Source organism: Tasmannia lanceolata, unplaced genomic scaffold (genome assembly GCF_043159265.1).
Source record: "Tasmannia lanceolata isolate RefF3 unplaced genomic scaffold, GAP_Taslan_0.1 ptg000025l, whole genome shotgun sequence".
Classification (NCBI taxonomy): Eukaryota; Viridiplantae; Streptophyta; class Magnoliopsida; order Canellales; family Winteraceae; genus Tasmannia; species Tasmannia lanceolata.
In genome coordinates, this window is record NW_027518702.1 from 5,827,131 (window position 1) to 5,851,706 (window position 24,576).

At 40.2% G+C, this 24,576-nt stretch overlaps 2 protein-coding genes across 2 annotated transcripts in view; both read right to left on the reverse strand.

Annotated features, from left to right (window-relative positions):
* Positions 1 to 15,158, reverse strand: part of LOC143857706 (phosphatidylinositol 4-kinase beta 1-like) — a 70,612-nt gene extending 55,454 nt beyond the window's left edge. Inside the window, exons 1-3 of the mRNA XM_077368154.1 lie at positions 13,013 to 15,158; positions 10,367 to 10,558; positions 10,224 to 10,272 (exon numbers count right to left, since the gene is read on the reverse strand). Of these exons, the coding sequence (XP_077224269.1) occupies positions 10,224 to 10,272; positions 10,367 to 10,558; positions 13,013 to 14,524 (1,753 nt within the window). The 5' untranslated portion in view covers positions 14,525 to 15,158. The remainder of the gene's footprint in view (positions 1 to 10,223; positions 10,273 to 10,366; positions 10,559 to 13,012) is intronic.
* Positions 15,159 to 20,611: 5,453 nt separating this feature from the next.
* Positions 20,612 to 22,777, reverse strand: LOC143857881 (thioredoxin-like). Its single transcript, XM_077368408.1, has 2 exons — positions 22,418 to 22,777; positions 20,612 to 21,130 (listed from the first exon to the last, which is right to left on the reverse strand). Exons 1-2 carry the CDS (start codon positions 22,665 to 22,667, stop codon positions 20,811 to 20,813), a joined length of 570 nt encoding a protein of 189 aa, XP_077224523.1. The 5' UTR covers positions 22,668 to 22,777; the 3' UTR covers positions 20,612 to 20,810.
* Between the last annotated feature and the right edge of the window lie 1,799 nt (positions 22,778 to 24,576).

The following is a 24,576-nucleotide window of genomic DNA, read 5'->3' on the forward strand; positions in this document are numbered from 1 at the left end:
TCTCTAGTGGATGATTGTCCATGCAAAAGCAACTACCCTCAGTGGGGCAATCAACTTCCATATTCTTGCTTGGCTTGTTTCTTCCCAGTTCTCCGCGTTCAACATGTAGAAAAAAGATCTCCCAGAAAAACCACTTGAGAATTAGGAATCCACACTCCACAATCAGACTCGTGGCGGGGAGAGTAACAAGTACTGAGAAGGCCTAGCAGGATGAGAAAGTGGCAATTTCATCATCTTTAAAGGTTCCTTCTAAGCCTAATATCCCATGACACACTCCCCTCTCCCTATCCAAATAGTCAAAGACTCTAGACTCACTATTGGTCGCTAACCGGTATAGATTCGGAAATGCATGGCACAAACAGGACTCACCTAGCCATAGATCTACCCAAAACCTTGTCCCATTCCACCTCCCCACTCTAAACCTAATAAGAGACTTAAACTGGACTCTAGGGACACAGATAGATTTCCATGCACCCGAACCTTTTCCTATGACAGGGTTCCTACTCTCCCAATCCACCCAACCCCGCCATATTCATCACCAATGATCTTATGCCATAAGGCTTCCTTCTCTTCGTCATATCTCCGCAACCACTTTCCCAGCAAGGCCTTGTTTCACAATCTGATTTTTCCAACTCCTAATCCACCATGCTTCTTCAATTTACGCACCTTTTCTCATTTCATTAGATGCTTGATTCTCTTATTGCATTCAACTCCTTCCCAAAGAAAATCCCTTCGCAATTTCTCTATTCACTTTGCCATCTTTATCGATACTTCATAAAGCAACATAAAGTAAGCTCGAAGATTTGCAATGCCGTCTTAATTAGAGTAATTCTACCACCAAAGGAGGGATATTTCTTTTTCCAAGCAAGCAAGCTTTCTCTTAATTTTCTCAATTATGGGGTCCCACAAAGTTGCTTTTGGTACTCCATATCCCAATGGTAAGCCTAAATAGGTTATCGGGAGATTGTCTTCCCTGCATCCTAAAATCTTGGCATGCTTCAACAATACTTCAGGCTCCAAATTGATGCCAGCTTTGAGACTCTTTGAGAAGCTTATCTTCAATGAAAATCAAGGTATTAACTGTAGATGTGAGATGCTTTGCGAGTTCCTGCTAGGTTTAAGGCCCCTAAAATCTTGGCATGCTTCAACAATACTTCAGGCTCCAAATTGATGCCAGCTTTGAGACTCTTTGAGAAGCTTATCTTCAATGAAAATCAAGGTATTAACTGTAGATGTGAGATGCTTTGCGAGTTCCTGCTAGGTTTAAGGCCCCTAATATAACCCTTATGCTCCACCTTTGAAATGAGGAGACTTAAAGATTCCACAACCATAATGAACAGGTATGGCGAGAGATCCTGCTAGGTTAAAGGCCTTTAATATAACCCTTATGCTCTGCCTTTGAAATGAGGAAACTTAAAGCTTCCACAACCATAATGAATAGATATGGTAATAGTGGGTCTCCTGGCCTTAAGCCCCTTGAAGTACCAGAGAAACCAGCTGGAGATCCGTTTATTTTTAGTTTTTTTTTTAAATGAAACAGCTGGAGAAAGTAGCTAAAGAAAGTTGCTGATGATATACTTGCTTTAACCCAGCTTCTCCATTTATGCCCCAAGCCCTTTTTTTCTTGAATGCGATCTAGGAATATCCAAATCAATTTTGCCAATCATTTCATTTCCTCCCTCTCTTTTCCTAGTGTCGAGAATCTCGTCTCCAGTGAGAATACCATCTAAAGATCTATCGACCGCTGACAAAAGCCCCTTGAAATTTTGATATGATACCTTCCATCACTACTTCCAACCTTCTAGCTAATACTTTAGCCAGTAATTTGTAGATGCTATGCACAAGGCTTATTCGCCTGAAGTCTTTGATCTCGATGGCTCCTTTCTTGGGGATGAGAGTAATGAAAGTTGTGTAGCTTCTTTGCACAACCTACCTCTTTCATGAAACTCATGCATGAATGCCAAAACATCATCTTTAATTGCCTCCCAATAACGATGATGGAAAGCTATAAGGAATCCATCCGGCCCCGGAGCTGTCTTTCTTCATGGAAAATGTGGCACTCTTGACTTAGTTCATCTTCCATGAAGCTACTTTCCAGGCACTCACATTGCTCCGTTGTAATCTTTTTGAAGTCTAGTCCTACGAGCTTCGGTTTCCACTCATATTCGCTTGTACACAGCTTCGAGAAAAAATGAATGTTAAGGCTCTTGATTTGATCTTTTTTCTTCAACAAAGACCCCACCATCCTTAATACAGTTTATAGCATTTATCGTTCTTCTTGCATTCGCTATCCTATGAAAGATATTCAAGTTTTTGTTTCCGTCCTTAAGACAGATAGCCCAGGGTTTTTGCCACCAACTTATTTTATCCCTTCTTAAAATATCCAAATATTATACCTCCAACTCCATTCCAACTTTTCTTTCTTCCTCCTCTAAGAGAAAAATCTCTTCCTTCGTTTCCAGTTTATTCAAGGCCAATAATATTTCTTCCTTTATGCATCTCTTCGCATCCTCAACACTCTTCTGCCATTCCTAGATTTTCATCTTCAGTGCTTTTAACTTTCTGCACATTATGAAGCCTTCCCAACCAACTTCTTGACCCTCATTCCACCAATCTTTTATCTTCCCATCAAATCCTGGTAATTTGCATAACTCTAAATCCAATTCGAACGTAGGCATGGTTCTCTGTAAGATAAGAGGGAAAACTTTAAAACTCCCTTAGAATTAGAACTCCATCAATTCTGCTCAATATCAAATAGCCTTGATTATTTGTCCAGGTGTATTTCGCCACGTCCAAAGGCAAGCCAATTAATTCACAATCCTCAATCAGATTAGAAAGCTTCCTCATGCTAGTGGTTATCCTTCCTGGCCTATTCTTCTTCTTTTTTTTGAATGGTAACTGAATATATTAAAAAGGTATAGACCGAAAAAAGGCCTCCCGCACCCCCACTAGGCCAGAATTACACACTGAAAGAAAGGAAAAAATACAAAAAGAAATTAAGGGGGAAGAAAGTCGAAAAGCTCCAGAGACTGCTTAACCACACCCGCTTTAGCCAAACTATCAGCAATTTCATTAGCTGATCGCCTAACATGAAGGAAATCTACCGAGCAACCGACCGATATATCCTTAATTTCATCAAATAAACGAAGAAATCTCCAAGGAGGATTCACCGAACCCTTAAGCCACCTAATGACATTTACAGAGTCTCCTTCCACGATAGTGTTCGCTACCCTCTCGCTTCCTAACATCAGGAATCCTTGATAAGCGGCTCTGACTTCAGCTTCGGTAGAATCTGCGACACCTATAGGCCCGGAAAAAGCCTGCACAACATCCCCCTCTGAATTCCTTAAGACACCCCCAATCCCAGCTGGACCAGGGTTGCCCAAGCTTGATCCGTCAAAATTCAGCTTAGAAAAACCGACTGGAGGATTGACCCATTGCTGAGAGATTCTAGGAGTGGGTACTTGATTGTTGCATACCACTCTCCATCCCGCCCACAGGTCGAAAGCCGAAACAAATTTGAACATGGGCAGTGCCCTTGCCCATGAAATCGATAAGGCTACTACCTTGATATACATGTAATAGGGAGAGTTTGAACGCCCAGCGAAAATCCTATTGTTTCTTTCCGACCACAAAACCCACAGCGTAGCCATTAATGAAATCGACCATAATACTTTACCTTTTGACCTCCATGGATTAAACGCCCACCACTCAAATAGATCCTTAACTTGGGAAGGGAATACCCACTCGATGCCGAATCTCGCCAGAACCCTTCCTCACACCTCTCGCGCGACTTTGCAATGGATGAATAAATGCTCCACTGATTCTCCAGCTTCGATACACATAGCACAATGATTGACTATGATCATATGCCTTGCCCTCAAAAAATCTACCGTTTGAATACGGCCTTGAATCACCGTCCATCCGAAGAAACAAATTCTAGGAGGAATCTTCATCTTCCACACTTTTGCCACAGACCGATTTGCCGCGCACGGATACAGTCCTTTGTAGAAAGATTTTACCGAAAAATAACCCGATGAGTCCCACACCCAGAGCCTTTTATCCGTCCCTGATGAACTGATGTAGTTGTCGTCCAAGAGCTGAAGAAAAGAAACCATCGAGAGCAATTCCCTATCGAAGAAATTTCTGCGGAACATCGGCTTCCATATCACCTTATTGGCCCGAAATTCAAAGCAATCTTTGACTAACGCTTGTTTGTCCCTGGCCACCACATATAAATCGGGGAACAAATCTTTTAAAGGGATGTCGGAACACCATACCATATTCCAAAAAGAAATTCTATCCCCCGAGTATACTCTATATCTTATGCCGCGTCAAAACGTGGACTCAATCGCATAATATCCCTCCACAGAGTCACGCCTGGTTTGTTGAATCGGTTTAGGGATCTCCAATTTCCCACATCTGCGCCATATTTGCCACCAATAACTTTCGCCCATAACTGAGTCTGTTCTTCGTCAAACATCCACAGCCATTTCTCCAAGAGAGTGTCATTTACTTGTTTGATCTTACGGATCCCCAAACCTCCGCCGAGAACCGGCTTACAAACATCTTCCCAGGAGACCAAAGAGAAACTCTTTTTTTCCTTTGAACCTCCCCACAAAAACCTCCGCTGAATTAATTCGATTCGCTTTGCAATAGAAACAGGGCACTTGAATAATGATAATTGGTAAATAGGAATATTCGATAGCACGGCCTTTATCAAGGTCAACCGTCCCCCTTTTGATACCAAACTCCTTTTCCATGTATCTAGTCTCCTTTCGATTCTTTCCACAATGGGCGCCCACGAACCTATTTTCGGTCTGCCGCCTCCCAAAGGGAGACCAAGATAAGAAGAAGGGAACCTATCCAAAAGGCATCCCATGAGATTTTCCAAATTCTTTGCTTCCTCCTCCCCCACATTCACAGCATACATTCTGGACTTTGAAAAGTTCGATCTTTGACCAGTGATGATTTCGTAGCACCTCAAAACTGCCTTAAGATTCAATATTTTAGAAATCTGGGGGGAACTAAATAAAAGTGTATCGTCTGCAAATTGTAAATGAGACACTTCGAAGCCGTTCGGGCCGCATTGGATCCCTTCAACTAATCCCACGGATTTGCCTTTTTCCATTAAGAGACTCAAAGCTTCAGCAACGATAACGAACAGGAAAGGAGATAAAGGGTCCCCTTGCCTCAAGCCTCGAGACGATCTAAAAAATCCTTTTGGAGAACCATTAATAACGATGGAGAACCAAGCCGACGATAAGCAACTTTTTATCCACTCCCGCCACCGATTCCCAAATCCCATTTTCCCAAGGAAATGGTCCAAACAATGCCATTCAACTCTATCATACGCTTTTTCCATGTCAAGTTTGCACACAACACCCGCAGAACCCGACTTAAACATCCAATCCACCGTTTCATTGGCCACCAGAGAGCAATCCAAAATCTGCCTTTGACTTACCAAAGCACACTGATTCAACGATATGATTGAGGGAAGAACCACTTTTAGTCTGTCAGCCAATATTTTTGACAAAACTTTATAAAGACAACCAACTAGACTAATAGGACGAAAATCCGAGACCTTCACCGCTCCTTTAATTTTTGGTAGCAAAGCTATGAACGACGCTCCAGTACCTCTATCCAACTCCATCCCTTCGAAGAAGACCTTGAAAAAAGAAAAGATGTCCCCTTTAACATACTCCCAACAAGATTGGAAGAAAGCCAAACAAAAACAATCCGGCCCGGGAGCTTTATCGCGATCCATCGAAAAAACGCCAGTCTCTACCTCTTCATCCGAGAAAGGCCTTTCCAGCGCACACCTGCTATGCTCGTCTAGAACCTTAAAATGCACTTCATCTAATACCGGTCTCACAATGGCTTCTGAGGAATATAAAGACCTAAAGAAATCCAGAATTTCCTTGGTGATGACACCCCGATTGAATGAAGAAACACCGTCAACCTCAAGAGCTGCTATATGATTGTTTCGCCTCCTCGCACTAGCAATGCAGTGAAAATAAGCCGTGTTTTTGTCCCCCTCCTTTAACCATAAAGCTCTTGATTTCTGCCTCCAAAATATTTCATCCTGCAATAAAAGACTTCGATGTTCGTCCTTGTAACGACCCAACTCTAACAGCTCTTCCTCTACAGCAGTCCCCTCCTCATCCAACAAAGAGATCTCACGAATTCGGTCTACTAACCACAATTTTCTTCCTGATCGTTCCCCCAGTCTATTAGAGTTCCATTCTTTGAGTTTCTTTTTGACCGCTCTGAGCTTTTCCCCTATGACAAAATCCGCAGCCCCGGCTGCCTGGTGAGATACCCACCATCCCCCCATCAATTCCACCATCTTAGGAATTTCCAGCCAAGCCAGATCGAATCTAAAAGGAGATGGACCCCAAGAACCCAATCTCGGATCCAGCAAAAGGGGGCAGTGATCCGAGACCGAATGAATAAGAGCCTTTTGATAGGAGTCCGGAAAAATGGATAACCACTCTGGGCAAAACAAAAACCGATCAAGCCGACTCTTTCTGAAGTTTCTAGACCAAGTAAATTTAGCACCCGACAACGGAATATCAATCAATTCATGCCTAGCTATAAAATCTGAAAAGTCACCCATATACTGATTGGATCTACTGCACCCCATCCTTTCTTCCACCCATCTAACTTCATTAAAATCCCCCCCCATGCACCACGGATGACCCCACTTATTCCTGACTACGGTTAATTCTTCCCATAACTTGACCTTGTCATTCCTCGCGGTTGGACCATAAATGCCTGTGAAGGTTACCAAAATAGGTTCCCCCACTTGCCTCAATACGATTGAAACTGAAAACTTGCCTATCCAAGAATCTTGTACTTCCCACCATGATTGATCCCACATCACTAGAACGCCCCCTGCAGCTCCAATGGCGTCCAGGGCCAAGAATTCCTAATTCGCATTCACACCTAAGCTCTTGATTAGATTCCTATTCACCCCCCCCCCCCAACTTTGTTTCTTGAATACAGACTACCACAGGTTTATTTTCTTTTACAACTGCTTTAACTTGGGCCTTTTTTTCCAAAGACCCCAAACCGTTCACATTCCAAGAAATTATCTTCATGGACACACCGGTTGAATAGGTAACAGACCCCCTGGACCTCCTCTTCAACTGTTTTTCCTGTTTGAAGATTTAGGGAGACTACCATGAGACCCTTCATAATTCACATCCGATTTAAGCTTAGCTAGTTCCCGCAGCATCTTCTTGATCCCCTCTAAGCTGGAAGGATCGGATAACATTCGCTGATCTAACTCTCTTCCCTCTGCAACCCTGAACAAATCAATTAACTGATCCTCGGATCCGGAGTAAGTTAAGCCCAAGGCCCTGCTTGTAGAAATGATGTGGTTAACAAACACCTCCAGAATCTGAGCTTTAGGGTCAACCCAGGAAATGGGTTTTGGATCGTCCTGCTGAGAAATAACCACCGCCAAGTTATTACTCCTGTTGACGGACCAAAAAGAGTCTTCTGGGTCCCTATGATCCTCCCCGCCGATATCCACCCGCCACTCCGTCGGCACGCAGCTATTGGATAAAGCATTTGAAGAAGGAAAAACCTCATTCACGTCCCCACTTTGCAACAGGAGCTGACCTTGCCTCCCCTTTGTCACTAAAACATCGCCCCAAAAGCCCGTCTCGGAGTTGCTTGCTCCCCGAGAGGCTTCTGCAAACTCGTCCAATAGATTACAGATAATATTAGATTCGCCCATGACCCCGACTTCCCCTCGGGTCCCCATACTTGGTGATAGAAAGGGCGAAAAACCCCTGGCTTGCCCAGACCAGTTGACTAGAAGTGAGGGAGAAGAAATTGCAGGAACTTGCAACTGAATTTGGGAATCTTTCGCACTTACGATCCCACTCGGATGGTCTATAGAGAGTCCATGGACCGAAATATCCATAAAATCCATCAGGTCGCTTGGGCTTTGGGCCTCCATACAACACAGGTTAAAAAGGTCCGCCAATCGAGATCCCACAATACTTCCCAACGGAAAGGATTCAAACGGAATGATTGAATGGCTAGATCCACAGAACGACGGGATAGGAGAAGGTAATATCTGCGAAGATGGGCCCTTCAACGAAACTAGCTCATCCTGTGGCTGAGATACCGTCTGCACAAATTGCTCATCCAACGGCTGAGGATCTACGATGTCTATCAAAGGAATAAGCGTCTCCACCTCTTTCGAGAAATCTACCTCTGACACACGCCGTACTGAAGACAAGAGAGCTCCCTCCACGCTATGCCTCTGCATGGCCATCTTCTCAACGATCGAATCACCGACTACTATCCCTTTATAGCTCAAGCTACCTCTACGAACATGCGGGAATCTGATGCTATTAAAATTCCCTCCAACGATCCAAGGCCCGTTCCTTCTCGCCCTTGCCTCCTTTAATTCGTCCCAGTCCATTAAATCTTGATGGGTGTTAATGGGGTTTGTAATATGTTTGACGATATGTTTTATTTTCAGTTGTTTTATTTTAGCAAGGATTGCTATGTTTAAGTTGTGGGGACCATCTTTATGTTTTATTTTTTATTTCAGTGGGGTCCATCAGTAACGGTTGAAATGAACATTAATGTCAATATTAACAGTAGTTTTTTTATAAAAATACTAAGAAGTAGTGGCACTCAAAAAATCTATATATTAACAAGTTTCAGTCCAATTAGGGAAGCAATAGGGGGGTTATATATGTAACTATGGAGCTGTTAGAAGGCAGGTTTTATGAGTTTTTGAATACGGAGAAAAAGTTATGCGCAAGTTTATGCTGCAGATTTTAGCTCATGTGGCTATTTTTAAGAAGAGATCCCCAAACGAAATCGCTGACAGTTATTTTCTGCGATTTTGTTTTGATAGATCAGCCCTATGGTTGTAATCAACCAGTACCCGATCTGTTTTCTGCTAAAATATACCTTCTTGTATCTGTTTTCTGCTAAAATATACCTTCTTGTATCTGTTTTCAATTGAATCTATGTTGTTGTAACTCTCCTGCAGTACTTCGATGATTCCAGATCTGAATATATTAGTTGAAATTTAAATTAAGAGCAACCATCGATGCTTGAACCTTGTTTTCTAGGAAAAAAATTATCACGTTAGGTATCAGAACCCCAATCATGGATTTTTTCTATATTATTCTGTAGGATTTTTTCTTATTATTCTGTATCAGATTCAAATGTAGATTTTTTCTACATTTTTTGGTATCAAAGCATCAAACGTAAAAAATTTCCACATTATGTTGTCCCTCTTTTTAATAAACCCTCTTTGTTGCTATTTCAATTTCTTCAACATTGAATAGAGGAATATTGTGTGTTATCATGAGTAATTATTGATAAAAAAGTTAAGGTGAATTTTGAGTTGGAAAACCTCGTATAAGGTGTATCTAATTATGTTGTTAGTACTTTCTCCCATGATAGGACCACAAGCAGGGTATAAAAGAAAGATATGGGGCCCAGTATATGTTCTCTTGAATAAGATATATCCCACGATATGAGTAAACCAATGTTTGCTACGCAATTATCCAGAATAAGACATATCCCAAACACTTTATCCTTGTACGTTGGAAAAAAATGTAGTTATCCGTGTTTATTGGTATCCCGGTATAGAAAATGGACAGGACAGATTTACGATAACCTATCTTTGAATAGAAGCAATCCAAGATAAGGTCTTATCCAGGACAACCCATATAGTAATCAAACAGCCCTGATATGTAAACCCAGTTCTAACAAGTTGCAGATGAAACAAATTGAATGTGTGCACAACAGGTAAAGTCTCACCCCTTTTCTTTTGTTATGGACTCTACCAATCTAGCATTTATATTGACACAAGAATCATCAGAAGGTTTTACCAACATAAATCATCAAAAAATATTGATGAAGACATGAAGACAGCAAGTTAAAGTGATACATGATATTGCCTTGTTTTTCATTTCATAGGAGTGAAGTCGGTTGGCATCGGCTTCCTAAATTCAATCTATGAGAATTATGGTAGATTATCTGTTTAGAAATCCTGGCAGGGCCTTGTGGGTTCCTTAACAAATTCCCCTTATCTAAATTCCTGAATACATTCTACATACAAACAAAGGAAGATTAAAATGCTATAAAAGAAAGATGAATAGCGAATACGATTACAACAGACGTGCTTCCAAATCAACATGACTATCAAGATATGAATTAGCTAAGATCAAAGAAAATACCTCCACTATTTTGAGCAGCAGCCAGATGGCTATTGATATCTACAAGAGACTAGCAACCCAACAACCACAATATTAGCAATTCAGGATAATATGCAAGTAAATTTTCAAACAGAAAACTAAATCGCAAAACCAGTGTAAGCAACCTCGCGAAGGGCTTTTTTGCGATCTTCAATTGGAAATATATCCACCAATCCATACGACGTCTCGCACAACGATTGAACAAAGTCCAATGACACATGATATGTCCCTTTGCGAATCTGAGATGTGACATTATTGGGCAAAGGAGGCTTTGAGTGTGATTTGTCATTCAGTTGCCTTGGTGATCCTGGACGTTTCTGCCATATAGAAAGCAATTATATAAAAGGACACAAATGGTGCAATCACAATAGAACATGTGTCTTATGATAGAAAACATGTAGATCACCTGTTTTTGGTAATCACAACAACAAATTAGAAATAGATCTTATATTTTAGGTTTTTTTAATGATACAAATTAGAACTAGAGATCAAACTTAATATGAAAAATAAAATCAACTATATAAAGTTCACATTTTTTACAACTTCACCCCATAGGCGAAAAGTTACTTTCTTCTTGATTCAACACCCATGGCTCATACACTTACCGTACCCCCACCACCATGCCCCCCACCCACCCAAAAAAAAAGAACAAAAACAGAGGGTGTCGAATCAAGAACCAATGCTAAACATTCTAGATTTGCCTTAGAGCAGGTAAATGACCCCTAAAGACATTTACTGCCTAGTAAAAGAAACCATTTGGCAAGGAGTTGTTTGTGGTTCCCTTGCAACACCTAACGGAGTTTACCTTTCTCCAACTTGCACCGGAGGCACTCATCGATCACACAAGGCCCTTTTCACAGTGGTGTCCATGATGCATTTAATCCATTTGCCAATGATAACAAAAAGGGAATATGATGGGGGGCTATTGATGAGGAAATCCTGCCAGGATTTCAAGTATACTGGTGAGGCCAGAGGCCAGAGGCCAGAGGCCAGCAGCCAGGCATCACCTTCATTCGGTTTTATGACAGATTTCCTAGCTTTGAACGAGATGGATCCAGACTTCAGAGCAAAGAATATCAGAGTTTCAGAGATCTTTAGATTTTTAGTTATTTTCTGCTAGGCTACTAGTAGGACACCATAGGGTGTAACATTTTTGTTGTGTCATATGTGTACACTATTTTAGTTTAGACTTCTTATTTATGCTGTTGTGTGTATTTATGTTGTATGTAATATTGTATTGAGACAATTGTGGGGTGTCCTGTGACAAATCTTTCTTTGAAAGTGAGAGCCCTGGGTAGTTATGTCCTACTATAACCACCCATTTCCATGCGCTGGTCTCTCTTTTAAAGAGTGAACCCCAAGTAGCTATGTCCTTGCCATAACAACCCATTGCCATGTGTCAGTTCCTCATTTAAAGAGAGTGAGAGCACCCCATAAGTTATGTAACTACCAGAACTTCTTATCTCTTAAAAGAGAGAGCCATGTCCTTGCCATAACAACCCATTGCCATGTGTCAGTTCCTCATTTAAAGAGAGTGAGAGCACCCCATAAGTTATGTAACTACCAGAACTTCTTATCTCTTAAAAGAGAGAGCCATGTATATTTTTAATACTGGATGACTGAAAAAAAGATTTACAAGATTTTACTTTGTGTGGATGTTACTTCCATTGTTCTAGACCTGTGTGCGATGCCCATGCTATCGCCATTCGAGTGATGTCTTTAGCAGCTCAGTGTTTAAAAACGCGGATTTGACGCGGAACGCGGCCAGGAAAAATCCTTGTCGACTCAACGCGGACGCGGCCAAGAATGCAGTTGACGAGGTTGACGCGGTCATAACTTGGGAGAGTCGAAGGAGTTTAATGACTATGTAGGGCAAAACGCGGAATGCGGATGTGGTGCAATGCGGAACGCGGCCAAGGCAAAAAGGAGTCGACTCGGGGGAGTTCCTTGTCGAGTCAAGGAGTTTTTGAACACTGCTTAGCTAGTTAGTGGTGTGATGCCTTAACTCCTATCCTTTCTTAAGTAAGTTCTATTCTTTCAATCACTGTCATTCGAATATTCAATCATATAATCGTCTCGAGCTTCCAATTTATTCACCCCTTCTTGCTAAAAGTCTTGCACTTTTTGTCATGTGGATTTTGATTTCATGCCATCAGTTTCATTCAATTGATCAAAGTCTTGATCTAACAGCCAGATTGTCGTGAAACTTTAAGCTTTTTCTTAGACCAAAGTCAACCAAGCATATCTAAATTTCAGCTTGATACAACAATCGGATTGTGATCTGGAACTTGGGAAAATGTCTTTAATGAACTGAAAAATCCAATAGATGACCTACAAAAGTGCATTAACTAAAAATAATTTGCATCTTTCTTCTATTTACACAGAAAACAGAGTGCATGAAACAAGCTAGGATGACTTGCAAAAAAATGACTACACAGGATTGTGAGCAATATGAACAAGGATGCCCGCCGAAGCAAGCACAAGAAATTGAGAAAGCATTCAGAAAGAGCTGTTTCCAAGCTAAAATTAACATGAAATGATAAGATAACTAGGAGTTTTAGAAACATCTAATTCGAGTAAGCTTATCCATAATTGATCAGGAATAATCGAACCAACAGCTTATTGCGTAACAACAACCAACAAGCATTTAAGAAAGTAAATACCCCAAAGATGACAACCATATCAAGGAAAATAAAAAAATGCAAATAAGTCCCATAAGTACCACTATCACCAAACAAATGAAACAATATTTTAATAAATTATATACTGACCTCTTTCTGTTTCTTTGAACCAAACAATTCTGAATCTTCAACAGACTGGTCACGGTCTCGAAACAGCCTACGGAAAAAATTCTCTGTTCCCGGGCTACTTTCAAATGGACTGCTAGGGTTACCAATTTCATTTGTCGTCGTAGTCTTGGTGTCTTCAGGGTGCACACGAAACAACCTACGGAATGACAAAAATTCTGAAGGCTCCTCTTCCCCAATGCTCACATTGCCCTTATCATCATCATCGGTTCTATCATGTCCATCTTTCTTCTCCTCATGTTTCTCCTTAAAAAGTTTACGGAAGAACCCCTCTTTATCATCATCTTCTCGTGATTTCAACCCCCTCTTATCGTCGGTGGCCCCAACGCTCACATTGCCCTTATCATCATCATCAGTTCTATCATGTCCATCTTTCTTCTCCTCATGTTTCTCCTTAAAAAGTTTACGGAAGAACCCCTCTTTCTCATCATCTTCTCCTGATTTCGAACCCCTCTTATCGTCGGTGGCCCCAACGCTCACATTGCCGTTATCAACATCATCGGTTCTATCATGTCCATCTTTCTTCTCCTCATGTTTCTCCTTAAAAAGTTTACGGAAGAACCCCTCTTTCTCATCATCTTCTCCTGATTTCGAACCCCTCTTATCGTCGGAATCATTTTTACTATCACGGAACAATCGCTTGAAAAAACCCTCCGAGCTTGATGTCAACTCCTCCTCCTCGTCTCTACTGTCTCTAAGAAGCCTCCGGAAGAACCCATCCTTCTCCGAGTCATCGTCATCTTTCTCCACGGATTTCCTGTCATCTTTCTCCACGGATTTCCTAAAGAAAAGTGCATCACGGACTTTTGGCCCTGGGATGAACTTTTTAAATAGTTTGTTCTCCTCGGGGGAGAGCTTATTATTACCCTCCTGCAAAATGTTGTTTCCAGAGGATGTCGAGAAGGATGAAGACCGTTGGGTCGGCGGGGAGGACGTCAACGAAAGCAACCGCTGCTTCGATGAGAGTATCTTATTGAGCATTGGGTTTTTGCTACCAGGGCTCGCGGGTGGGTTCTGCTGCCTAACAAGGGGGGCCCACTCACCCATCAATGTCGCTGCTATCTGGCACTTCTCTTGAATTCTACTGATACCCTCATTATCATCCGAATCCTCGAGTTCCGCCATCAAGAACCAATGCACCTTCAAAGCAATTTGAAGTGATTTCGAGCACATATCGATTACAAACTTATCGAGCGATGGGCTCGGTTTGTGGACCATCATGTAACAAATTTGGAAAAGGTAGCTTTCAATGCCCGAAAGGGGCAGCGTGTACATTCGATTACATAGGTAATCCCTAACACCAGGATGGTCATGCTTGTACAGATAGCTAACAGCAATCCACTCACAGAAGAAAGCAGAGTCAAAAAACCTAATGAGCCAACCATTCTCGCCACTCTCGCTGGTAGGAGCCGAGCGCGTGATCTCACGAGGCACTTCATCCGATTCCCCACGACTCAATCCCAAAAGCCGCACCATCGTCAATTGAACATCATAGAAAACCTAGGAAAGTAGAATCGAATCCGGTGAAACCCTAGTTTTCGCCAATTGAACATCATAGAAACCCTAGGAAACTAGAATCGAATCCTGTGAAACCCTAGTTTTCTCCAATCGAACATCATACAAATCCTAGGAAACTAGAACCGAATACGGTGAAACCCTAGTTTTCGCCAATCGAACATCATAAAAACCCTAGGAAACTAGAACAAACCCTAGTTTTCCCCAATAGAAAATCATAGAAACCCTAGGAAGCTAGAACCGAACCCGGTGAAACCCTAGTTTTCGGGAGAATTTCAAAAGGATCCTCCGCTTTGAAATGAGAACATTAGTAATGCGAATCGGATCCAAGAGAGGTAGCCCTAGGTTTTTTCAGATACAAAAACTCGTGAATTCAAATCATTCAGCAGAAACTTCAGATTAATAACCCTAACCCTAACAACATCGCCATTTTTGATCGAAATCGGCTCCTTGAAACAACCCTAAAAACCCTAATCTTTGACAGGAACTTAAAATTTCCGGAGAGAGAGAGAGAGATGAAATGCACCGATTTTGTTTTCTTTGTTCTTCTTTGTTGTCGTCGTCGTTGTTGTTGGCTAAACAGGGAAGAATGCAGGGTCTCTCACCAGACAAATAAATATTAAGTAATTAGAAATAGCTGTTGAAAATTTCGCACCCCTCTAGGATAATTCACACCACTGTAAAATGAATTATGTAGCAGATTTTAATGCTTTTTCATATTATTACAGGGGTACGAATTTATCATTGCCCTTAGAAATATGCTAACTTACTCCTGATGCGTATATGCTCCCACGAGTGTATATGATAGGCTGCTTGGGAAATGATATCAGCACACAGCACAATACTGTAAACCCCAGTATTTTTTAAAAAGTACAGTGGGGCCCACTTAATAGGGTGATCCAAACCGTTCATTTGTCCGGCCATGACATAAATAGGCTGTAGCCCAAAAATCGTTTCCATTCGATGATTCTAACCCTCCAATTTGTAGAAGGACTGCACAATATAGAAACCCTTTGCTCTGTATGGTTGCCAGGTTTTTTTTTGTTCCCGGGAGTTATGTGGGAGAAAAAAATACCCTGGGAGATAGGTGGGAAAAAAAGAAGTCCTGGAAGTATCCTGGTAAAATAAAAATCCCATGTTTGGTTATGTGGGAGAAAAAAATACCCTGGGAGATATGGTAGGAAAGGAAAAAAACCTTTGTTTGGTTGCTTGAACTGTTGGGTAGAAAAAAATTCTTCTCAAGCTTATTTTTGGTTCCTGAGTTTATTTTTGTTCCAGGGGTTATCTTGGGATGGGATGAAAAGGCAATCATTGCAAAAGTGGGATTAAAAAATTCACCCCACAAATAATCATTACAAGAGTGGGATTAAAATAAACTTAGTGCTAAAAGGCAACCAAACATGGGATGGGACCAAAATTTAACTTACTCTCCCACAAAACTCCTAAGAACAAAAAAAACCCAGCAGCCAAACAGAGTTATAGATTGGAGGGTTGGGATCATCCTATGGCAATGATTTACCTCGTACAGCTTATATGTGTTGTGGCCGGACAAATAAACGGTTTGGGTCATCCTATGAAGTGGGCCCACTATACTTTTTAATATCTCATACGAGTTTTTATAAGGTTATTACGGTTCCCAAAAAGCTGTTACAAGCTAATTTTAAAAGAAAAGACAAGCTGAGTTTGTCCCATTATTAAAACATGGTTGTTCCGATATCACTACCCTGCGGGCTTTCATTTTTTATTTTTATTTTTACTCTCTCACGAACCCAAGAGTGGACATTAAGCTACTCCACTCGACGTAGCCTCCAATCCAAATAATTTCTACCAAATGGTGATTTTGGGACGCCAAGCTTCACCTGATCCCACAATCATTACATCTGCATGATCTGAAACCATCATCTACCGGGCTGTCAATTGGAGATCAGATCAGGTTTAAGTTCACCCTGTTCCAACTTTTTTAGGCCTTGTTCGAAGTTTTTTAGATTGTGACAACAGATTGTGATCCACAAACCTATTATTGGACTCAACATTAAAAAATCAGTCCAGTAATCAATTTGCAGCTCACAATCGGTTGTCACAATCTGAAATGAACATGGCCTTAATCTTTTCCCGGAGTGCATTGTTGCCGTTGCAATCTGGGTGAGGCTGAGATGGTTCCCGAGGAAGATGAACTACCTGCGCACACGAGCGAACAGTCAAAAAGCCACCTAGAGTTTTGGACTTTGGGAGGCACTCTGATGCTTAAGTTAGCAATGACAACAATCAACAGATATATAGAGAAAGTAGTTGATGGTCTGCCGGTGTTGAAATCTGCTCCGGTCGGATGTGCTCGAATAATGCTTCAATCCATGCTCATCCTGCACTCAGAGAACAAACGTTGGAGGTCCCAGAGTTTAGACTCCGGGAATGTTGTTTTCCTTGAAGGGGAAATTTCGGATCATACCTTTTTTCAAGATGAATCTGATGGTACTGCAAAAACTGGATATGAATCTAAAAATGATGCAGTAAATCTAATATGTAGAAACAAAATAGTAACCAAGTAATAGTGAGAGAAACTTATCTGTGAGGCATGAATCTTAATTCGTTGTCCTTGAAACAAGTGCCCCCCCCCCCCCCCCCCCACCCAATACAACGAATTGTGGTGCAGATTGGATCTCTTGCCGTGTGTCTCTAGGATTCAACAACTTCGCTTCAAGGGGTGTGTCCTCACTCTACCCGGATGCCTGGCGAATACGCTTATGCAACTTTGATCATAAATGAAAAATGACCCAAAAACTTCTTAATAGCAACAATCAGCAGGTAGAAGAGGAGAAGAAATCAAAGAGAAAACTTTCTCTTCGTAGCTCCAACCCAAAATGACACCTTAAAAAGACTCCCAAAAGTCGCGTTGAAACGTCCCCATTTTTTTTTAAAGGCAGCACAAGTCCCAAGCGTGGGGGCGTTTTCATCCTAAGTTGGAAAATTAGACAAGAGTCCAATTAAAGATCATGTAATAGAAAAACTAATTGTGGGAAAGTTTCCTAGTCTAATTAGATTAGGATTCACGAGAATTATAAATTGGTGGGACTCTTAATGAAAATTTATAAATGCACTCTAAAGCAAAACGTGTAGAACTTCTACTCTAAAAAGAAACAAAGAAAAAATGTTGGAAACTTGAAGTTAGAGAAAGAGAAACTAGTTTTCTTTCCCAAGAGGTATGTAAGATCAATTAAATTTATTGTTTTGATCTTAATAATCTACTCCAAATTAGAAGTTACAATCAAATAAATAAGAGAAAACGAGATTTACTCTCGGATCGATGTTATATTGGGAGATTTATTATTGCCCGACCCAACCCCAACCCCAACCCCATGGATTTTCGTGAATTCGTGGGCTAGGTTGGGAGTTGGAGGATTGAAACTAATAAGGATTATAACTGATCTTGAAGGTTTTGTAAAATTAATCAATAGGAAAATCATTTTTACATGAAAAAGAATAGAGAAAATTTAATTTGTGAATCAAGAAAGAGTTGGAGAAATTTTCTTTTCAAGTATCAATGATCTTTTAGAGTTATTTGAACCCAAAAGACCTTTTTGAACCTAAAAAGGGGATTAATATATAAAAGTTGTAATTATGTTTGAGGGGAGAAATCATTGATTGCCGACAGACCTAACTAGAATAGGAATTAACAGGCACAACCCACTAAAATGACCATAACTTTTCAAATTATTCTTACTTATAATTATTGGAAATACTCGGAAAGGGCTACAACTTTCCAATTTATCATTTCTCCGAGTTCTGCCATCTAGTAGTCAAAAAATTGGCCTTAAAAACAGGCAGCACCATTGTAGCAAGAATACACCTACATAAATTATATTATAAAAGTGCACCAATCTTCTAAAATTAAATATTACCTGGATTATAGGTGATTTGGAAGGATAAACTTAGAGGAGTGTATGGAGATCTTTTGTTTGAACCATTGGTACGTGACTTATGAGTTTGTGTGGGAGTTTTCCCTCATGAAAATCCGATTTTAAATTCTTGTTTATGAATCCAAATTCATGTCTATAGGATTGATTTGTTTTGTTTATTCAAACATGTTATAGTGTGGCAAAAATTAATGAAAATCGGATTAAGTACGCTCCTGTTTGCATATGTGATGGGGACAACAATAATGCAAAAGAATTCAAGGTTTACAAGCGCAGATGTGGACGAGACTGATAGTGGAGACTCGAGCATGGGCCACAGACATGGGCATTCATTTTTTATTATTTATCTTCTATTTTCTTCATTTTATTTGTAGCCTACTTTTTAGGCATCAAATCTCATCTGTTTGGCGTGTTTTTGATAAGTTAAAAATTTTCATGCCTTAGTAAGGCCACAAGCCCTCTTTGGTTGGCCTAAGTTTAAATTTTTCATGGTGGGGGGCCCTGAGGAGTGTAGTGGGTCCAGTCGGCAGTCTTCGCGAAAAAGGCGAGGCGCAAAATCTTCTTTCCAGGTGTTTAGTGTCTTATTTTGCTTTAATTTCTTAGCCTAGGGTAGTAATTAGGGGGGAAGCCATGGGGATTAGGGCTAATCATGCCCTAACGTCCCGAGGTCTCCTCCACTAATTAATCCCTGAATTGGGATTAATAAGGAATTAATCTAGGTTAATTACTGATAATTAGGTAAAAATTAATAAAATTAGGTAAAAATTAGAAAAAAATTAGAAAAATTCGGTTAGTTCAATTACGGGTTTTAAGATTAATTTTGATAGAAAAATTAATTTGTTTTTTAATTTTCCTTAATTTAATTGGGCTTAATTAGCTTAACTTGGCCCTAATTGGCTTAATTAAGCTAATTAAACTTAATTAAATCAACACTCTCTCTTTCCCCCCTCATTTATAGAGGACTGGGAGGGATAAGTGTTTGGTTAATTCCCCATTAAGGGAAAGCCAAGTAAATTAGCAAAAATTCATCCCTTGAATTATTTGGATTTTCCATTGAAAATTGTAAGAAGATTCCAAATATTAGGGAATTTAATCAAAGCATTTTCCCTTCTAATTTATCTGTTAATGATACTTTAAGGATCTGTTAAATTAAAAATGTGAAAAAAAAAACCTCCAAATTTTTTTATTTTATTATTATTATTATTATTATTATTTGGGGGGGGGGGGGGGCGCATTTTGAATGTATTTTTATCAATATGAGAGGGCTGAGAATGAGGTTTACCACTCAAGGACCTTAGGAGGATCTCAGGCCCTCAAAATCCATGGATTTTCCTTGGAAAATCCCATTGCCACCCCTCCCATGCAAACCACCTTTATCATTTGGGTATTTTGAGGGCCTGAGATCCTCCTACTCTCTCATCCACCACTAAGGATAGACGTACTTTCGATCGCACCGACCATAGTGGTGGCCAATCGAAGAGAATGGCTAAAATATGTTCTTTCGCTTATTTTTATCTTAATTTGTTCCGTTTCTTTATTATTTTTGTAGATGGACGATTAGATATGGTTTTGTCATGATTTGGGTGGATGTTCCATCCTTTTGAATAAACTTGACCCGATCGGTCACTCATTACCTATCTTAGCCTATTGGATCTCGATCACTTATCTGATTGGGGGAAGTTTGTCTAGCAGATCATAATGTTAATTGGAGATGCCTAATGTCAATTATAACTTGTGTATTGTCAATTCTTAATTCTCTAGTGTTTTTTACTAAATTTCCTAAAATCATCAAAATCGGCATAGAGACTGGAAACTTTCAGGGCAAGTGTGGGGTGCCTAACACATTCCCTACTCGTAATCAGGAATGGACCCACTTCTTTTAGGGACGTTGACGTGCCTCATACAGAGTCTTTCATAGGGTCCTAGGCTTTTATCCTATGTGGCGACTCTATTAAATTCCCCATCGATCCTTGATCCGTGTGGGAATTCCTGGTTTCGACCCTGGCATAGATCTTAAGAGCATTGTCAATCTGATCATCATGGCTAATGGTAATTACAATTGGTTTCTGCATTATGATCTGATTAGATTCTAACAATTTCCTCTTACATGTAAGTTGCTAATCATACCATACAGATGTACTGATCAGTAAGTAGAATTTTATTTCCGATTGGACCAAAGTAAACCATGAATGAATTGTACATGAACATTGATAGTCATGGTTGTACTTTTAAATTACATAACCTTGATGCCAATTATACAGAAAGGAATTCATAAACCACATTATAATTCCATCTCAATGACATTCTTAACTAATGACAATAACATGTTCACCCCCTTACACCTCCAAGTACTTCTCTATAGTTGTAGTCAAGGTAGACTTTGGCACTGCACCAATTATACTTTCCTTCTTCTCTCCATCCTTGAACACTAATACAGTTGGAATACTTCGAATTCCATACTCGGTGGCGATGCTGGGGCAATCATCGGTATTAACCTTGTAACAAGCTATTTTTCCTGCATATTCTTTCGCTAATTCGTCAATCACAGGAGCGATCATTCGACAAGGCCCACACCATGGAGCCCAAAACTCTACAAGAACTGGTGATTCATTTCCGATAACGAGATTTTTCCAGTTTGCATCTGTCACCACTAGAACTGCAGATTTCCTCCCATGAGTTCAGTTAGATCCAAGGAGATGAGAATTGCTACTTTGTTGCATATAATGGCAGAAATAAAAACTAACTGTTGATGTTAAGGTTGATGAAAATCTATGCTTATGAAGTGTTTCATACAAGAGTCACTTTGTTTTTCCTTCAATTTTGACTTTGCCAAGTAGTAGTGGGAGATAGTTGTTCCTCTTGAACTAATGGTTTTTAGGGAAATGATTTCAGCCCTACCATGGTTTGATAAAGATGCGCGAGTATTTAAAGGCCTAAAAGAGCTTTTTGAGAACCGTAATATTCTTCCCACAGCCCTTAAAATTCTAAACAATAAGATGCTTCGCTCATCTTATCAAAACACGGTGGTAGTGCTGAAATAATCTCCCAGTTTTTATTGTTTTCCCCCTATTAAGCTTGGGTATTTCATCTCTCTCTCTCTGTAAATTTCATGGAATTTTTTCATGGTTTCCAAACAGGCACCTTGGGCTGGGCTCTATAATGAGTTAGGCATATCCAATGTTTTGGGTTGTTTAGAGTTTGCACTTTAAACCATACATCTATGGCCCCATCTTTCCTTTGAAGTATCATGGAAATACAGTCTCAACAGATTGGATTGGTCTGTACACAGACTGGCCACAAGATAAAGAAGTGGGCCCAGTTGCAGAGGAGTCGCATCACGAGAAATAATGCTGATTGGACATTCCTAAAAAGTGGGCCCAGTTATCATGAGGCCCATCATGATAAATAACCGGACATTCCTAAACATCAAATATAAAGTACAAAACCCATTGGGTCATTTTTTTTTTCTTGAGGCATTGATTGGATGGTTAGGATCATCGGATGGGTGAGATTTTCACTTGCTGGATCATCTAACGTGGGCCCACCTCTTGACCAGTTATAATTACAATCAGATCCACAATGGCTTCAGTGAACCACCAGTTGGGGTGGCCCATCGTCGATGACTGTTTGGGTTGCAGGAAAAACAAAATTCTTCTGGAAAAGTTTTTCTTAAGATTTTTTTGGTTTCAATGATTTAGTCCATGTTTAGATTGCAAAATATTTCTGAAATAATATGAAGATCCACTGTGGTGGTTCATATTATTGGTTTCCAATTGTGTAAGAAAATATCAAAAATGGAAAAACAAGAAATTCTTTGCAAGTTTTTCTTTTCTAACAATTCCTGCAATCCAAACACACCCTCACACTCTTGTTAGAATAAAATTTTAAAACAAACTAATCTGAAATTCGAGACAAAAATAAGAAAGAAGTGATGAATGGTTACCTTCGTCGGTCGCATTCCGAGCCTTGCAGATGATTTGCGATCCTCGGCCACCTCTTTGATGAATGGAAGAAGCAAATGAAGAAGATGAAGATGATTGTGTTGAGAGAGTGAATCCAATCTTCTTCAACCCTTTACATGTCTTCAAATTAGTCTTCTCCTTCGAGGAGAAAGGAAGATGATGAGCCTGCAAACTACAAGCTCTAGTAGTAGCAATGGTGGTCACTTGAAGAACACAAGCTTCTAAAGCCATTTCCCCTTTTCTCTCTTATCTTCTCTTTTTCCTTTTTTAGAGGAGGGAGATGGGTTTTTGGTTAGAATAGGATTGTATGACCATTTTGTATTTTATTTTCTTTCCTTCTTCCTCTTTGGATATTACTTTAAGATTGTAAGGTGTTTGAGTGCCCAACATCATGTGGATGAGACTCCTCTCTACATAGGCCACCAATTTACTAAGGGGGAATTCTCTAATACCTCCCTTCTACTTTTTTATATTTTCTCTCACTTCTTAGTCATTTTTCCGCTCAATGTGAACCCTTGATTGTATGTAGTTGTTATCACCCACCTTCAATCATAAAAATTAAATATTATTGGATGTTAGGATTGGATTAATGGTATGATTTTTGGGCCACGAGAGAACCAAAGAAATGCTTTCAAGTAGATGGTTAGGATCTAGAAAAGGTTACACCCACTATGCCGTAGTAGGGGTGCAACATTGTAATACAATGAGCCCACGTCGCAGTGAAATCTTTTCCATAGGATGATCCTGGCCCTTTGATATTTGGGTGTTTCTATATAATCAATTTTGGAGCTTCACAAGCCATCCATTTTACACTAAATGTACTGGAGGGTTAGGATCATACTATGGATAAGATTTTTGGGGCAGGGCCTATATACGGCGGGAAACGACAAAGAAATTATTTAGATCATCCAAATAGGTGAGTCCCATTGTGATTTTTTTGCATATATTGTTGCAAAAAGACAATCCCATGTACCGTGTCAAATGCTGAAAAATGTAAGGCTTTAATACCTATAAAAATTGGCACCATCATTCAACCAATTGAGTACGATTGGAAACCTAAACCTAAAGTTTGTGAAAAACAATCCAAAGGCTATCCCAAAGAAATCAAGCAAAAGTGGAGGACAAAATCACATGTGAGTAATGGAGAGGCAAAAATGGACCCAAGAGAAAATTTACCATCAAAGGAGGTCAATCCGAAGCAAATAGAGTCCCATGTAGAAGTTTCATAGAGACAACCCCTCAAGAGTCAAGGAAATAGATTCTCTCCTTTAGATACTCTGGACGAAGGGACTCTACACATTGAAGAAGGAAACATGAATATGGAAGGATCATTCTTCCAATTGGACTCTAATCCCCACGAAGGAGACTCATCGCAAAATCTCCAAAGGAAAAAGGAAAACAGAAAGGTGGCTAAGAAGAGCACCCCCAACAAAAGAAAATATAACTCCTCTATCAAAGAAAAATAGAACTCCCAAAGGTTCTAGAGTTGAGGAAAAGCCAGAGAATACGGAAGTATAGCCAGAAGATTATAGACCTCCTGGATCACAGTAAACATGGCTTCACCTAAGCATGGGTCTTGCCTTAGGGATCACTAGTGTCCCAAGCCCCACCAAGTGCACAAATCTAGCTCGTGTATCTCTTTTCTCTTGCTTGTTTTTAGTTTGTCTTCAAGGGTGTCGTGAACTTAGTTCTTCTGCCATTTTCCTTATGCTCCGTTTGGTTGCTCGGGGTGGCTCGGAAAAAAGCGGAATATGAAGTCAAAAGATGTCAAACCGGAGGAGACAAGCATTTTGATTTGTCTAGAATTACCTCGGAGAATAGTGAAGTAGTGTTTGGTAGCACGGCGTAGCGTCGAAGAGTAGGAGAATAAGTAGGGGTGTCATTACCAATATAGGGATAGATGAAAGAGAGAGGGAAGAGAGAGAAAGAGAGCATCATTCCCAAGAAAATTCAACCAAAATTCTTTAGTTTTGGAAGGATTTGCTTTTAGAGGGGACAAAGAATCCACATCATCACACAAGTAATTATTACATGGGAGACATCCAAGGGAGTCCAATACTATTTTGGCAACCATACATGGAATGACATGCCAAATCTAAACCAAATTCGGAAGGCTACCGAGCTTTTCTGTAGCCAAATG

Excerpts from the sequence above, each read along its gene's own strand:
- LOC143857881 (XM_077368408.1), bottom strand. The coding sequence starts at position 22,667 with ATGGCTTTAGAAGCTTGTGTTCTTCAAGTGACCACCATTGCTACTACT. Across the intron at positions 21,131-22,417 it reads TCGGAATGCGACCGACGAAG|TTCTAGTGGTGACAGATGCA; the intron begins GTAACCATTCAT and ends GGAAATCTGCAG.